This window comes from Hyla sarda, chromosome 10, assembly GCF_029499605.1.
Source record: "Hyla sarda isolate aHylSar1 chromosome 10, aHylSar1.hap1, whole genome shotgun sequence".
Lineage (NCBI taxonomy): Eukaryota > Metazoa > Chordata > Amphibia > Anura > Hylidae > Hyla > Hyla sarda.
In genome coordinates, this window is record NC_079198.1 from 97,631,230 (window position 1) to 97,648,755 (window position 17,526).

The window sequence follows — 17,526 nt, forward strand, 5'->3', positions numbered from 1 at the left end:
CATGTCTGACCACCATGTCACTCAACCTGGGGAGCAGGGGGTCCATGTTTCCATGATTAATGGGGCTCTCAGCAGTAAGATCCCCTTCAATCTATTTTGAGTCTGTTTCATAAGCAAACCCCTTTAATGACCGCTAATATTACTTCCTATTGCAACACTAAGGGCCTTATTCGTCAACACCCTGTATTTATGGAGCAGTAGAATAAACCCTTCATGGGTCACCAGAGCCACCCTGGAGTTTGTGCTCGGCTGCTATTGACAGCAGAGCTCCTGCTCAAACAGCCATGACAGACGGAAGCTTCAATCCTAGCTGTTTAACCCTTTGATTGCTGTGGTCAACAGTAACTATGGCATGATCAGATCCACAGGCTTCTCAGTAACAATCCTGAGGGCCCCTGTGGAGTAAAGCCCTGGAGACCTAGAAAAGACCACAGGGCTCGTCTATAGATTCAGGTTGCTTTTGGAGTACATTTAAACGTGGTGAAATTTTTCATCCAGTTTCAAATCTGCAAGATGGTCATGTAGATGTTACCGAACCCTGAATTATTCCTCTGACAGGTTGTTCAGTGTCAAACTTACACAGTATAAAATATTTAAAAAACACCACAAACATCATAAGTATCATAGTAATAAATATTGTATTTTCATACTTTAACCCCTTAAGGACGCAGGACGTAAATGTACGTCCTGGTGAGGTGGTACTTAACGCACCAGGACGTACATTTACGTCCTAAGCATAACCGCGGGCATCGGAGCGATGCCCGTGTCATGCGCGGCTGATCCCGGCTGCTGATCGCAGCCAGGGACCCGCCGGCAATGGCCGACGCCCGCGATCTCGCGGGCGTCCGCCATTAACCCCTCAGGTGCCGGGATCAATACAGATCCCGGCATCTGCGGGAGTTCGCGATTTAAATGAACGATCGGATCGCCCGCAGCGCTGCTGCGGGGATCCGATCATTAATAACGCCGCACGGAGGTCCCCTCTCCTTCCTCCGTGCGGCTCCCGGCGTCTCCTGCTCTGGTCTGTGATCGAGCAGACCAGAGAAGGAGATGACCGATAATACTGATCTGTTCTATGTCCTATACATAGAACAGATCAGTATTAGCAATCATGGTATTGCTATGAATAGTCCCCAATGGGGACTATTCAAGTGTAAAAAAAAATGTAAAAAAATGTAAAAGTAAAAAAAAAGTGAAAAATCCCCTCCCCCAATAAAAAAGTAAAACGTCCGTTTTTTCCTATTTTACCCCCAAAAAGCGTAAAAAACATTTTTTATAGACATATTTGGTATCGCCGCGTGCGTAAATGTCCGAACTATTAAAATAAAATGTTAATGATCCCGTACGGTGAACGGCGTGAACGAAAAAAAATAAAAAAAAGTCCAAAATTCCTACTTTTTTAATACATTTTATTTAAAAAAAAATTATAAAAAGTGTATTAAAAGTTTTTTATATGCAAATGTGGTATCAAAAAAAAGTACAGATCATGGCGCAAAAAATGAGCCCCCATACCGCCACTTATACGGAAAAATAAAAAAGTTAGAGGTCATCAAAATAAAGGGATTATAAACGTACTAATTTGGTTAAAAAGTTTGTGATTTTTTTTAAGCGCAACAATAATATAAAAGTATATAATAATGGGTATCATTTTAATCGTATTGACCCTAAGAATAAAGAACACACGTCATTTTTACCATAAATTGTACGGCGTGAAAACAAAACCTTCCAAAATTAGCAAAATTGCGTTTTTCGTTTTAATTTCCCCACAAAAATAGTGTTTTTTGGTTGCGCCATACATTTTATGATATAATGAGTGATGTCATTACAAAGGACAACTGGTCACGCAAAAAATAAGCCCTCATACTAGTCTGTGGATGAAAATATAAAAGAGTTATGATTTTTAGAAGGTGAGGAGGAAAAAATGAAAACGTAAAAATTAAATTGTCTGAGTCCTTAAGGCCAAAATGGGCTGAGTCCTTAAGGGGTTAATAAAATAAAAATATTCATGTACATAAACAAGACACAGAGTACATAAACAAGACACAGTGTGTAACATTACGAACCAGCTATTCAAATAAGTGTAATGAATGGACGGGCTGGGCCACCAGAGTGGACAACATTTTTACTCACCTTAAGAAGTTGTCGCGTGTGTTTTGGAAAGCATAGGTAAAAATGTAGAGTGCTGTTAATATGCTGGAGAACAGCGGCGCCAACTGTGGCTTCTGTGAGACTGCTCAGCAGCTGGAAAATAGTTTCCAAGATATACATTATCATTTTTGCATCCATCAGCATTTCCACCAAATACATAAAGTCCAACGCAGTTCAAGACCAATTTAGTTTAAGAGACTAAGAAATATCCAATATATCTTCTTAACAATAGTGACATTAGATCGTTGACAGAGGACAAAAGAATATAGGGTCCAAATCAATAATATTTAAATGGGTACTCCATGGAATTAAACTTATCCCTTATTTACAGGATAGGACTTAAATGTCTGATCACCAGAGGGCAGCCGTTGAGGTCCAACCGCTGGGACCCCCTGCGATTTCTTGTATGGGTTCCATCAACTTACCCGTCCTGGGCACGTTCTGGCCCTTATCTTCTGAGACGAACACAAGTGCCAACCAGCTCAGCCAATCACTGGCCGCATCGATATCCAACCTTACATGGTGATAAGCTAAGTGAGCCGTCACAAGGGCGGGGTCCGGAGAGTGCTAGGTAGCTGCCCCCCCATACAGAAGGGATAAGTGTCTGAACGCTGGGGGGTCTGACCGCTGGATATGGTATAAGTTAGTGGATAAGTTCAGTTCCCTGGAGTACCCCTTTAAAGCTTTCACACAACTTGTGACATGTTATAGACACACGGCAGAAGTTATGATCAGCAGAGATCTGAGACCCTTGATCGCTACAACGAAGGGACAGAAGTGCTCGTCTGAGAGCTATGTCCCTTATGTCCCTGTTTATGCTCAACTTCATTCTAAACGCACGGAATAGGGAAGTTGTATAAAAGCTTAGGTACATTTAAAGCAAACATCATATTGTAAAATGATAACATGGTTTTGATTGTATTGCGTGATGGCTTGGCTGTATTTTATGGTTTTTCAAAATCCCATTTACTACAACACTACATCTAGACATTGCTCCTTCACAAAGCAAAACAATGAGAATGAGAGCCTTCTGGTATGAATCTAAAATAGGCAGATTCCGACTTGTATTCAGCTAATGGATGAGTAAGAATGGAAGAAATAGATCAGATAAATCTCAGAAATCATGGTGTTGCTGCTAACATGCAGATTTCCTATTATGGACTGGAATTTACTGTGTATACAACAATAAAAAAATACAGATTTTAGTTTCTATCAACAGCCCCAATTGTCTTACACGCAGCAAATCCTGCTTCGGAATAGACACTTCGCCTTTTAGCAGAGTAGGCAGTTTTCCAGTTTTGCTCATCTATTACAAGGATTCCCCCCCACATTGCCCAATGCTTTTTCCATTGCTGTAGGTTTTTCATGTTATACAAAAAGCATTATCACAAGTGAAGTATTAAAGGGGTACTCTACTGGCCAGCGTTCGGAACATTTAGTTCGGAATGCTGTGCATGCGCTGCAGGGGTCGGCCACACCCCCTCGTGACGTCACACCCCACCCCCTCAATGCAAGTCTATGGGAGGGGGTGTGATGGCCGTCACGCCCCCTCCCATAGACTTGCATTGAGGTGGCGTGGCCGACCCCCCACAGCGCGCGCACAACGTTCCAAACTAAATGTTCCGAACACTGGCCAGTGGAGTACCCCTTTAAAGACTACGTAGACCATAGTTACCTGGATAACGGAGTTCAGATACATCTTAATATCAAGACGGAGCTTTTTCCAAAGAGGACAGCTTGATGGGTTCATCAGTCTATAAATAATAAAGTATAGTGGTTGTTGTGTGCCAACTTATAATTCACACAATACATTCAATATGTGAAATTAAAGGGGTATTCCGGACAAAAACATCTTATCCCCTATCAAAAGGATAGGGGATAAGATGCCTGATCACGTGGGGCCCGCCGCTGCGACCCCAGCGATCTCCCTGCAGCAGCCCATATTCTATGCGTAGCTGCGTCTGTAGTTTCCGAAACCGCCGGGCTGCTGCAGGGAGATCGTGGGGGGGTCCCAGCGGCGGGCCCCCCCTCGATCAAACATCTTATCCCCTGTCCTTTCTATAGGGGATAAGTTGTTTTTTGCCCGGAATACCCCTTTAATTTCAAAGTAACAGCACGCTTACAAGGGGAGATTAATTGCAGAAATTTTTGCTACTGTATGGTTTGGGTGTCAGACTCTTTTACCCACCGACGGATTTAATCAAGATCTAAGAATGGGCAACAGCACACCATTGTAGAGTTTTACACCAATTTTATTTTATGGACATATTAGCCACATATAACCTCTCAAAGGAACACCACTCATTTTAGAGTTCACCAAGCTTGTCAGAAGCAGAGATCAAGCGTGTGAGCATTCTCAGGTTTGAATGACTATACCTAATTCTTACAAAATGCTGCACGGGTTCCCTAATATATTTAGAATTCAAACTCAATCATATAAAAACAAACCAAATTAAATTGTTACCGTCATTCAGAAAAAACTTTTGACGTGTTTTCCAGAAATGTCAAAAGCTTAGATGACACGGTGTCTCGGTCCTGAGACCAGCTGTGATCATTATAACTAGAGATGAGTGAACTTACAGTAAATTTGATTCGTCACAAACTTCTCGGCTCGGCAGTTGATGACTTATCCTGCATAAATTAGTTCAGCTTTCAGGTGCTACCGTGGGCTGGAAAAGGTGGATACATTCCTAGGAAAGAGTCTCTTCTAGGACTGTATCCACCTTTTCCAGCCCACCGGAGCACCTGAAAGCTGAACTAATTTATGCAGGTTAAGTCATCAACTGCTGAGCCGAGAAGTTCGTGGCGAATCAAATTTACTGTAAGTTCGCTCAACTCTAATTATAACCTGTGTGGCAGCGCTATTCACTTCCCCGCCAGCAGCACCGTCCGAATCATTTACTGCATTAAAGTCTATGAAGAATGAGTTAGGTATGAGTGACAGACAGGGATTGAGGCATGCGCTGCCACACTTCACCAACGTGTAACTCATGATCCCAGCCTTTGGCTGTCCAGGCATGCTGGGAGCTGTAGTTTTGAAACCGCTGGAGGCACACTGGTTGGCAAACACTACTGTAAAGCTTTAAACGGGTACTCTCTGGTGGAAAACATTATTTTTAAATCAACTTGTGCCAGAAAGTGAAACAGATTTGGAAATGACTTCTATTAAAAAATCTTTACCCTTCCAGTAGTTTTTAGCAGCTGTATGCTAAAGAGGAAATTTATTTTCTTTTTGAATTTCTTTTTTGTCTTCTCCACAGTGCTCTCTGCTGACACCTCTGTCCGTGTCAGGAACTGTCCAGAGCAGCATAGGTTTTTGCAGTGGGAATTTTCTCCTGCTCTGGACAGTTCCTGATACAGGCATCAGGTGTCAGCAGAGAGCACTGTGGACAAGACAAAAAAGAAATTCAAAAAGAAAAGAATTTCCTCTGTAGCATACAGCTGCTGAAAAGTACTGGAAGGGTAAAGATTGTTTAATAGAAGTAATTTACAAATCTGTTTAACTTTCTGGCACAAGTTGATTTAAAAATCATGTTTTCCCCCAGAGTACCTTTTTAAGTGCTGCTTGCTTCCCGCTAAAATAATTAAGAAAATATATTATTATTTATTTATTTTAACACTGTGACTTGGTACTTTGTGAACGGACCGAGAGTTAAGGCAACAAAAACACAATTCTGTGACTTACTTTGTTCCCTTTGCTGGCTTTAGGTCAAGCTTTTTCTCAAGGTGAACAAACAGGTCTGTAATGCAGAAAGTGACTAGCGCATTGAAAACTATATGGGGTGAAAAAAAAAAAAAAAAGATGGTAATTATTTAAAACTAAAAATACAAATACATACCCCAATCAGTCATAACATTAAAGGTTAAGTAAATATTAAGTAAATTAAATTAAAGTAAATTAAAAATTAAGTAAAAACATTTACTATATGAGGATAATGGCTCCTGCCAAGAGATGGAGACAATTAGGTAGCAAGTAAAGTGTCAATTCTTATACCTGAAATACTGGAATCAGAAAAAATGGGAAGCGTAAAGGGTATATTTACATGGCAGAATTTCCGCTTGCAGAATTCCGCCTCAAATTGAAGCCTATAGGCTTCTATGGGATTCCGAACTCCCATTCACACTTCTGAATTTCCGCAAGCGGAAATTCAGAAGTGTGAATGGGAGTTCGGAATCCCATAGATGTCTATGGGCTTCAATTTCAGGTGGAATTCCGCAAGCAGAAATCAGGACCCTAAGGATCTGGGCAACTGTGACAAGGGCCAAATTATGATGTGTAGACAAGTGGGATACAGCATCTCCAAAACAGCAAGTCGTGTGGGGTGCTCTTGGTATGCGATGGTTACTACCTGCCAAAAGTGCTCCAAGAAGGGACAACCAGTGAACTAGCCACAGGGTTGTGGGCGCCCAAGGCTTATTGATGCCCGTGCAGAATAAATGGTTTGCTTGTCTGCTCTGATCCCACAAAAGATCTACTGTAGTGCAAGAAGAGATGGCACCAGGATGTATTATGGGAAGAGAAGCTGGTGGAGGCAGCAAGATGCTTTGGACAATGTTCTGTTGGGAAACCTTGGTCCTGGCATCATGTGGATGATACTTGTACACATACCACCTACCTAAAATATTTTGCCGACTAGATTCACCCTTTCATGGCAGTTGTATTCCCAATCAGCACCCACTATAAGCAGAAAGTGCCCAGCCTCACTGCAACAACTGTTCAGAAAAAGGTTTGGGAACATGACAAACAGTTTAAGGTGTTGACTTAGGCCAGGGCTACACTGTAACTCCGAAGTCCTACAAACTCATCGAGCTACAGCTGCAACTAAAGTAATACACTGAGTTATATGTAATCTTGTGGGCTGCAGCTGTCACTCAATAGTTCAAATCAATTTGTACCTCTACTACAAGTCAGTGTAGCCCTGGGGTTAGCCTCTGAATTTCCCAGATCTCAATCTGATCGAGCATTTGTGGATGTGCTGGAAAAAGTCCAATCCATGGAGGCCGCATCTCACAACGTTCAGGGCTTAAAGGATCTGCAGCTAAAATCTGTGTGCCAGATACTAAAGGACACCACTGGTGGTTTTCATGTCTTGATCAGTGTATAGGAATGTTACAAAATGTGAGAAAATTTAGTTCTTACCTGCAGTATCAGAAACCTTGAATTTACTGGGATCATCCCCTTGTTCTCCTTGTGTGGTTGCCACAGCAGCTTTCATTGCTTGAGCAATTTCATGAAAAAGTCGGGGCCGAAGATCAACCTAAATAATTAATTATATTTTAGTGTTCTTAAAAAAAAACGGTGGAAAAAAAATAACATTCATATGAAGCAGTGCAAGAAAGTTATACAGATTTGTAAATGATATCTATTTGAAAATATTAACCCTTCCTATACTTATCAGCTGCTGTATACTACAAATGAAGTTTTTTAGCTCTTTCCAGTCTGACCACAGTGCTCTCTGCTTAAAGGGGTACTCCGCTGCCCCATAGTTCAGAACATTTTGTTCAGAATGCTGGGTGCCGGTGGCAGGGGTAGTGATGTCATGACCACGCCCCCTCGTGGCGTCATGAGTGTGGTGTGACATCCACGATCAGACATCTCATTCTCTATCCTTTGGATAGGGGATAAGATGTCTAGGGGCGAAGTACCCCTTTAAACCTCTGTCCATGTCAGGAACTGTAGGACAGGAGAAAGTACCCATAGCAAACCGCTCCTGCTCTGGAAAGTGGCAGCAGAGAGCACTGATGTCTGACTCCTGTGACTTCTGTTACCTGTGGACCAAGGAGTGACCGAAAGTACAGGACTAGTGTAGGCGCTTGGACGATAAAATGCATGAGAGCAACAGGTAAAATAACCAAGTAGGTTTATTCGGCAGTGATGCAACGCGTTTCACTGCGCAGCTTCATCAGGCATGTCAGGTAGGGCAATCCCACATGTTATATAGCTGTGATGATTAACCCTTTACAATACAATAAAAAATATAAAAATTGTAAAAACATGTAGTACACAAGTATCAATAAAAAGAAATGTGTTATTTTTGCTATTGATACTTGTGTACTACATGTTTTTACAATTTTTATAGTATTGGGAGTATTGTAAAGGGTTAACCACTACAGCTATATAACCTGTGCGATTGCCCTACCTGACATGCCTGATGAAGCTGTGCATGCGCAGCGAAACGCGCTGCATCACAGCCGAATAAACATACCTGGTATTTTACCTGTTGCTCTCCTGCATTTTATCGTCCAAGCGCCTACACTAGTCCTGTACTTTCGGTCATTCCTTGGTCCATTCGATTTCAAGGAAGGCTGCGGACGATTTGGTTTATACCCCCATACGCTAAACATTGTTGCGTGTGATTTCACACAACTCCATCTGGTAAGCGGCTGTGGTTGGCTCCCATCGCCCACCTCACCTAACCGAAAGGTTTTACACATGGAGTGCCTTCTACCCTCTTCTTTTACAGATTTTCTTACCTGTGTCATACCTCCGGGAGTGGGGGTCAAGTTTGTATCAGTTTAGCTGTTTAATTTATGACATATGGGATAAAACATAACACCTCCAGGTGCATAATATACATCATTCATGTGAAAATGTAAATTCTAGGCTGCGCACCTTGACTTCTGACTTCCATGTCTGCACCATTTTCAATGTGACGAGAATCTGATCAGATCTTTTCTTCTTTTTCTTTTCTGCATTATCATCCTCCTCACCGCCATCATTATCATCCTCTTCATCATCTTCACTCTTTTCCTACAGTTTATTAAAAGAAAAAAAAAATGTATTACTATACTGACATCTTAAATTACTGCACACATGGAAAAGATAAAGGGCCTTTCAGAAATCTTGCAGGGAATACAGATGATGTGTGTCGTTGGTAGGTACTCTGCTAACTTTGTGTTGTTGGGTACACGAGACCTTCGTAATCATCAGGGGTCCCAGCAGTAAGTGCTCCCAACTAACCATTCATAAACGTATATTGTTTGTTGGAAAAAACCCTTTAACTTCCCACATTTTCCCACAAAATTTCCGCTGAAGACCCTTAATGCACATATATACATTATAAGGAATCGGTCAGGTCCACGACAGACTCCACCCCTGCTAGGCTGACAGTGGGGATACCTGTGGAGAAAATCAATGAAAAATTCCAAAGAGAGCAACTGTACTTTGCAGCACGCTCATATTTATATACTGAATATTTCTGTGTGCTTAACATTTGTAAAATCTCATCCACTTGCCTGCTGCAGGGGATTTTACCATATATACTCGAGTATAAGCCGAGTTTTTCAGCATGATTTTTCGTGCTGAAAACACCCCCCTCGGCTTATACTCGAGTGAACTCTCCGCCCTCAGTGGTCTTCAACCTGCAGACCTGCCAGGGCCTTCGTCATCATCCAGCACCCCATCCCCCTCTAGTTTTGTACTCACCTCCGCTCGGCGGGACGTTAGGGTGAGCTGGTCAAGGGGGGATGGGGGGCTGGATGATGACGAAGGCCGCAGTGGTCTTCAACCTGCGGACCTCCAGATGTTTCAAAACTACAACTCCCAGCATGCCCGGACAGCCGATGGCTGTCCGGGCATGCTGGGAGTTGTAGTTTTGAAACATCTGGAGGTCCACAGGTTGAAGACCACTGTTAAATCAGACATTGACAAGCGGTGATGATGAAAGGGGTGGTGTGGGATGATGACAGGGTAATGATGAAAGGGGTGGTGTGGGATGATGACAGGGTAATGATGAAAGGGGTGGTGTGGGATGATGACAGGGTAATGATGAAGGGGGGGATGATGACAGGGTAATGATGAAGGGGGGGATGATGACAGGGTAATGATGAAGGGGGGGATGATGACAGGGTAATGATGAAGGGGGGGATGATGACAGGGTAATGATGAAGGGGGGGATGATGACAGGGTAATGATGAAGGGGGGGGATGATGACAGGGTAATGATGAAGGGGGGGGGGGTGATGACAGGGTAATGATGAAGGGGGGGGGGGTGATGACAGGGTAATGATGAAGGGGGGGATGATGACAGGGTAATGATGAAGGGGGGGGATGATGACAGGGTAATGATGAAGGGGGATGATGATGACAGGGTAATGATGAAGGGGGATGATGATGACAGGGTAATGATGACAGGGTAATGATGAAGGGGGATGATGATGACAGGGTAATGATGAAGGGGGATGATGAAGGGGGGGATGATGACAGGGTAATGATGAAGGGTGGGATGATGACCGGTGATGATGATGAAGGGGATGATGACAGGGTAATGATGAAGGGGGGGGATGATGACAGGTGATGATGATGAAGGGGGGATGATGACTGGGTGATGAGGGTGTTAATGACGGGGTCTGGATGATGACAGGGGGGGGGGGTGATGTATTTCCAACCCTAGGCTTATAGTCGAGTCAATAACGTTTCCTGGGTTTTTGGGGTGAAATTAGGGGCCTCGGCTTATATTCGGGTCGGCTTATACTCGAGTATATATGGTACTTGCGGAAATCTGCTAATAAAATCTTCAGAATTTTTGCCACATGGAGGTGAAGGATAGGGGTGAAGATGGGCTCCTTCTATAGCCACAGCAGGGCTGATTTTAGGATTGTGAAAAGGAACAGGGAATTGGACTATTGCTTTTAAACCTGTGGTTCCCCAAACTACAACACTCTTCATGCCCTAACAGCCAAAGGTTGTCAGAGAATGCTGGGATTTAAACTTTATAAACAGCTGGGGGAGCTATTAGCTGGAGGTCACTGCTGGTAGGAAGCCCAGCTGGATGTCAGAGAAGGGGTTTCTACATAGTATGTAGTGGATAATACCATTTACTAACCTCTAGGTGGTCGGGCAGCTGGTGAAGGGCAGCCTCTTCATCCGAAGAATCTGAGTCATTGAAATTCAGAAGACTCTGGTCATTATCTTTGAGGAATTTGTAGAACTCTGGGTCTTTTTCTTTAAGGCGAGAAAGCTGGTCTTTGTGCTGAGAGGCTTTGCCTTTAGGTTGCTTTACTTTCCTTTATATCAAGGAGAGAAATGTGTCTTATTACTTCACAGATATGCTCACAAAGAACACTTTAGTGTCAACGAAACAAAAATGTGATTACATAATGTAGTAATTAATAGCAATGGCTAGTTCGGGTAGGTCAAGAAAACTAAAAGTAAAATCCCACCCATGTGGATCCAAGGCAAAAAGATTAAAGCTGTATGAAATAGTAGGGGTGCAAACACCAGGGCAGTATAGGAAGGGGCACTAGCCTTACCCTATAGGAACTAAACACTTAAGGATCAAGGGTGTACAGGTACTCCCTGATGTCCTGGTTCTTAAGGACCAAGGGGGTACCTGTACGTCCGTGGGAATTACGGTCCCTGCCGGGGACCGGACCGGGATGCCTGCTGAAATCATTCTCCTGAGACACCCCCCCACCCCATGTCGACGATCGCTGCAAATCAGTGCCATCTCACGATCGGTGTGATTAGTCGGCCGGACCAGCCGACATATCACCCGTCCTGCTAGGCGGCATCAGCGGGTGATTGGCGGTGGAGGGTGTGGAAAGGCTCACCCGGGGTCCGGTGTGGCGGCGGTCCTGAGCGGCAGCAGTGGTCTCCTGTGACGGCGGTCCCGTCAAAGGGCATGCTGGGAGTTTTATTTATTCAACAGCTGGAGGCGCACTTTTTCCATGAAAAAGTGTGCCTCCAGCTGTTGCATAACTACAGCTCCCACCATAAACGCACAGCCAAAGGGCATGCTGGGAGTTGTATAGTGTGCCTCAAGCTGTTGCAAAACTACAATGCTCAGCATGCCCTTTGGCTGTTAATGCATGCTGAGAGTTGTAGTTTTGCAACAGGTGAAGGCACCGCACACTGGTTTTGAAACACTGAGTTAGGTAACAAACTCTCATTGTTTTGCAACCAGTGCAGGGATGTGGAATTTGTATAGCCCGATGAATTTTTCCGGCCCTGCTTCGGGTAAGCTGGGCCGGACCTAAGCAGCACGGCGGCGCTCATCAGTCTGTATGGAGCAGGCTCCCGACTCCTGCCTGCTCCATACTCTGCAGCCCCCGGATGTTCTCAGTAGCCAGGGGCCGACGCTGATAGCCAGCATGCGGCGATCGCTGCGGCTGGCTATTCACCCTTTAGATCGCCACTGACAACGGCGTCTAAAGGGACATGTGAATGCTCCCTGGTGGGCTAGTGGGGGGGGGGGGGGCGATCCACTATAGAGGTAGCCGGAGGGCTTACCTCTGCTTCCCTGGTGTCTGTGGCTCTGTCATTGAAAGAGCCTGGCTGGACTAGGCTCTATCAATGGATCACAGAGCACACAGATCAACGGAGTTCAATAGAACTCTATTGATCTGTATGAGGAATCTAATGATGCCTCCTAAAAGTCTAATAGTGTGTATAAAAAAAAAAATTTTTTATAAAAGTTTAAAATACACACTTTAACCCCTTCCATGTTAAAAGTTTAAATCGCCCCTTTTCCTATATAAAAACATGTAAAAATAATAAAAATAAACATATTTAGAAATCGCTGAGTGCGTAATTGTACGAACTATTAAAAGATAACATTATGTAAGCCATACGGTAAATGACGTAAATGTAAAAAAAAATATCAAACCACAGAATTGCAATTTTTATAAAATCCCAGAACAAAAAAAAAAGTTAAAAAAGGGGTTAAAAAGTCAGATCAATACCAAAATGATAGAAAAAACAGATTATGGCGCAAAAAATAAGCCCTCATACAGACTGGTATGTGAAAATGGTCAGAAAATGGCAATTAAAAAAATGGGAAAAAGTGTTTTTTTTTTTAAATTAGTAAAACATGATGGAAACTATACAAATCTGGTATTGCTGTAATCAGGCCGGCCTAAAGTATCAAAATAACATGTTAGCTCAACCACTTTAGCCCGGCCTGATTACAGTAATACCAGATTTTTAGTTTCTGTCATGTTTTATTATTTTAAATCTGTGTGCTCTGCGATCCATTGATAGAGCCTAGTCCAGCCAGGCTCTATCAATGACAGAGCCACAAACACCAGGGAAGCAGAGGTAAGCACTCCAGCTACCTCTATATTGGATCGTGCCGTGATCCACCCCCCTTGCCCACCAGGGAGCCCATCATTCCCTTTATACGCCGCTGTCAGAGTTGACAGCGGCGATCTAAAGGGTTAATAGCCAGCCACGGCGATCACAGCATGCTGGCTATTAGCAGCGACCCACGGGCTACTGAGAACAGCCGGGGGCTGCAGAGTATGGAGCGGGCAGCAGTCGTTGAGCCCGCTCCATACAGGCTGCTGAGTGCCACCGTGCTTGTCAGGTCTGGCCCTGCTTGCCATAAGCTGGGCTAAGGGCCAGAAAAATTCACCTGCCCGGCGCCCGGAACTGCATGTTTCGGGGGCATCGAGCGAAAGGAATTCCACATCCCTGAGTATTCAGCACATATTTGATGCACAGGATTTCAAGCTGTGTTCAGTCATTCTGTTTACATTGAAATCTGCAGCAGAAAATCCTGCGCATCAAATCTGCACATCAAATCTGCGCAGAATACTGTACGTGTGAATAGACCATAAAGGAGATTCAGTTCCAGAAATCTACAGCCGTCACCTAGTGCATTTCTGACTCGTTGCTCTCTAGCTGCTCTCATTTTTCTTTATTTACCATCATTTAGAAATCTAAAGAGTGACCAACATCATAACTACAAGAGAGACCTGGAAAATGTGTGGAATGTCCACACGGAAAACATGAATGGACATTCCACACACTTGACTAATCAGCGGCCGCTAGGTCCACTCAGAAATGCATCGTCTTATAGACGGCAATGCATTTCCTTGTGGAATCCGCAGAAAGAATAGACAACTTAATTCTTTATGGGGAAACCACACGCAAATTTCGTTGCATAAACAGTGCAGCAGAACCCCATTGAAATCAATACTGCAGTGGAATGTCCTTGCAGAATTATTCTTTTTATTTATTTATTTATTTATTATTTTTTTTTTTTTAAACTGCCACTGCAGTTTTTGAGCCAAAGCCAGAAGTGTATTCAAAAGGAATAGGACATATAAAGGAAGGACTTACACTTCTCCTCCCTTATGGATCCACTTCTGACTTTGGCTCACAAAACTGCTGTGCTCGATAAACAAAAAAACTGCCAAGTGAAAACTCAGTCTAACTATTTAAACATAAAGATGTCCAGACTGTTTCTTAAATATAAAATAAATGTAACAAATTTTTTTTTTTATAGCAAACACACAATTTTACTTACCTCTCCGCTCTGCCCTGGTACAGCTGCTCCGGTCCCTGGTGTGATCCCCTTCCTCCAAAGGGTCGATGAGTCACAGTACAGCGAATTTCCAGCCCCATCGGTGTCCCACCTTGGCCAGTGATTGGCTGACCAGCAATAAGCGCTTGCACCAGAAAGAAGACAGGGCCGGGGCTCAATAAGTCCCATTGCCGCTCGCTGAGGATCACACCAGGGACAGGAATAGTCAAACCAGAGGCAGCAGATTTTTATAGGATATAAAATCATACCAAGCTCCTGTGTTCATTTTATAAGATGAAACTCCATACAGTGGGGCAAAAAAGTATTTAGTCAGCCACCAATTGTGCAAGTTCTCCCACTTAAAAAGATGAGAGGCCTGTAATGTCATCATAGGTATATCTCAACTATGAGAGACATAATGAGAATTTTTTTTTTGAGTTTAGATTTTTAAAGAATTTATTTGCAAATTATGGTGGAAAATAAGTATTTGGTCAATAACAAAAGATCATCTCAATACTTTGCTATATACCCTTTGTTGGCAATGACAGAGGTCAAACGTTTTCTTTAAGTCTTCACAAGGTTTTCACACACACTGTGGCCAATTCCTCCATGCAGATCTCCTCTAGAGCAGTGATGTTTTGGGGCTGTCGCTGGACAGCACGGACTTTCAACTCCCTCCAAAGGTTTTCTATGGGGTTTAGATCTGGAGACTGGCTAGGCCACTTCAGAACCTTGAAATGCTTCTTCCGAAGCCACTCCTTCATTGCCTGGGTGGTATGTTTGGGATCATTGTCATGCTGAAAGACCCAGCCACGTTTCATCTTCAATGCCCTTGCTGATGGAAGGAGGTTTTCACTCAAAATCTCACAATACATGGCCCCATTCCGTCTTTCCTTTACACGGTCCTGGTCCCTTTGCAGAAAAACAGCCCCAAAGCATGATGTTTCCACCCCCATGCTTCACAGTAGGTATGGTGTTTCTTTGGCTGCAACTCAGCATTCTTTCTCCTCCAAACACGATGAGTGGAGTTTTTACCAAAAAGTTCTACATTGGTTTCATCTGACCATATGACATTCTCCCAATCCTCTTCTGGATCATCCAAATGCTCTCTAGCAAACTTCAGACGGGCCCGGACATGTACTGGCTTAAGCAGGGGGACACGTCTGGCACTGCATGATTTGAGTCCCTGACGGTGAAGTGTGTTACTGATGGTAGCCTTTGTTACGTTGGTTCCAGTTCTCTGCAGGTCATTCACTAGGTCCCCCCGTGTGGTTCTGGGATTTTTGCTCACCTTTCTTGTGATCATTTTGACACCACAGGGTGAGATCTTCCATTTTCTAATAATTGCTCCCACTGTTGATATTTTCCACACCAAGCTGCTTGCCTATTGCAGATTCAGTCTTCCCAGCCTGGTGCAGGTCTACAATTTTGTTTCTGGTGTCCTTCAACAGCTCTTTGGTCTTGACCATAGTGGAGTTTGGAGTGTGACTGTTTGAGGTTGTGGACAGGTGTCTATTATACTGATAAGTTCAAACAGGTGCCATTGATACAGGTAACAAGTGCAGGACAGAGGAGACTCTTTAAGAAGTTACAGGTCTGTGAGAGACAGAAATCTTGCTTGTTTGTAGGTGACCAAATACTTATTTTACCGAGGAATTTACCAATTAATTCATTAGAAATCCTGCAATGTGATTTGCTGTATTCTTTCCCCCCTTCTGTCTCTCATAGTTGAGGTATACCTATGATGAAAATTTCAGGCCTCTCATATTTTTAAGTGGGAGAACTTGCACAATTGGTGGCTGACTAAATACTTTTTTGCCCCAGTGTATATCAGTGTTTCCCAACCAGTGTGCCTCCAACTGTTGCAAAACCACAACTCCCAGCATGCCCGGACAGCCGTTGGCTGTCCGGGCATGCTGGGAGTTGTAGTTTTGCAACACCTGGAGTCACACTGATTGGGAAACATTGCCCTATATCATTAAGACAGCTATAGCAGCAATAGTAAATACCATGGCATTAGAACTTACTTTTCCTCCTTATCTCCATCTGCTTTCTTCTTCTTCTTCACCTTCAGCTTTTTAACCTTCTTGGCTTTCGTCTCTTTCTCAGATACGTCCCCATTGATCTCCGCCTCCTCCTCTACAGAGTCACTGCCTGAATCAAAACCTGTTGTCAGGAACTCATCAACGTTGAGCTGAGCAAGTTTCCTGTATAGAAGGGAAGGGTAATATTTAGGAGTCCGTCATTTGCTAGGACACTAGAACACAGTTGGTAAGGCTGAAAAAAACATACGCCTATTTAGTTAAAGTGAATGTGTCACCTTGTTTTTGTTTTATGATTTAGAGCACGCTCTGTTCTGATTATAATTTTTTTTTATATACACAATTTTTATGCAGGCAGCCATCTTGCTCAAGCTGTTTTTACCAGCATTCAGTTACATGCTTTATATCAGACTCTATTCTTTGTATGGGACAGGTTTGTAAGCATGTTCTATAACCTGTGCAAAGCTCATTCTAAAGAGGAGGCTGAGCATCTATTGTCTTCTCTATATACTGGTGTTACCTTTCACTCTGATCACTTTGTAGCAACCTCTTGCTTATAATCATTGACAGAACAGGAAGCCTCAGATAATGGCCATAGTGAAAACTAGAAGTCACATTAGGCTAGCCTTCTATATGTTCTTTGAATCCGCACTTGACAGCGTGAGTGCCGGACAAGAGAAGAGATTTGACTGTCCGGGCATGCTGGGAGTTGTAGTGTTGCAACAGCTGGAGACTTCCTGATTGGGAAACACTGAGCTAGACATTTTTCTTCAGATGTGCTTGCAGTGGTCATGAATTTATCAACTGTAAAGTTTATGAAAATGTGCAAAAAACACACTGCAAATGGTCCAAAATTTGCCAATCTACACCACCCCAAAGCAAAGCTCTAGAAAAAGGCTCTCTTACATATATTTAAAGGGGTACTCCGGTGAAAACCTTTTTCCTTTTAAATCAACTGGTGGCAGAAAGTTAAACATATTTGTAAATTACTTCTATTAAAAAATCTTAATCCTTCCTGTACTTATTAGCTGCTGAATACTACAGAGGAAATGCTTTTCTTTTTGGAATGCTCTCTGATGACATCACGAG

General features: G+C 43.3%; 1 protein-coding gene across 1 annotated transcript in view; it reads right to left on the bottom strand.

The window, feature by feature from the left end:
* NOC2L (NOC2 like nucleolar associated transcriptional repressor) overlaps positions 1-17,526 on the bottom strand; it is a 114,228-nt gene that overhangs the window by 94,197 nt on the left and 2,505 nt on the right. Inside the window, exons 2-8 of the mRNA XM_056543793.1 lie at positions 16,423-16,602; positions 10,973-11,153; positions 8,762-8,899; positions 7,289-7,406; positions 5,834-5,921; positions 3,824-3,902; positions 2,131-2,241 (exon numbers count right to left, since the gene is read on the bottom strand). Coding sequence (XP_056399768.1) covers positions 2,131-2,241; positions 3,824-3,902; positions 5,834-5,921; positions 7,289-7,406; positions 8,762-8,899; positions 10,973-11,153; positions 16,423-16,602 — 895 coding nt within the window. The remainder of the gene's footprint in view (positions 1-2,130; positions 2,242-3,823; positions 3,903-5,833; positions 5,922-7,288; positions 7,407-8,761; positions 8,900-10,972; positions 11,154-16,422; positions 16,603-17,526) is intronic.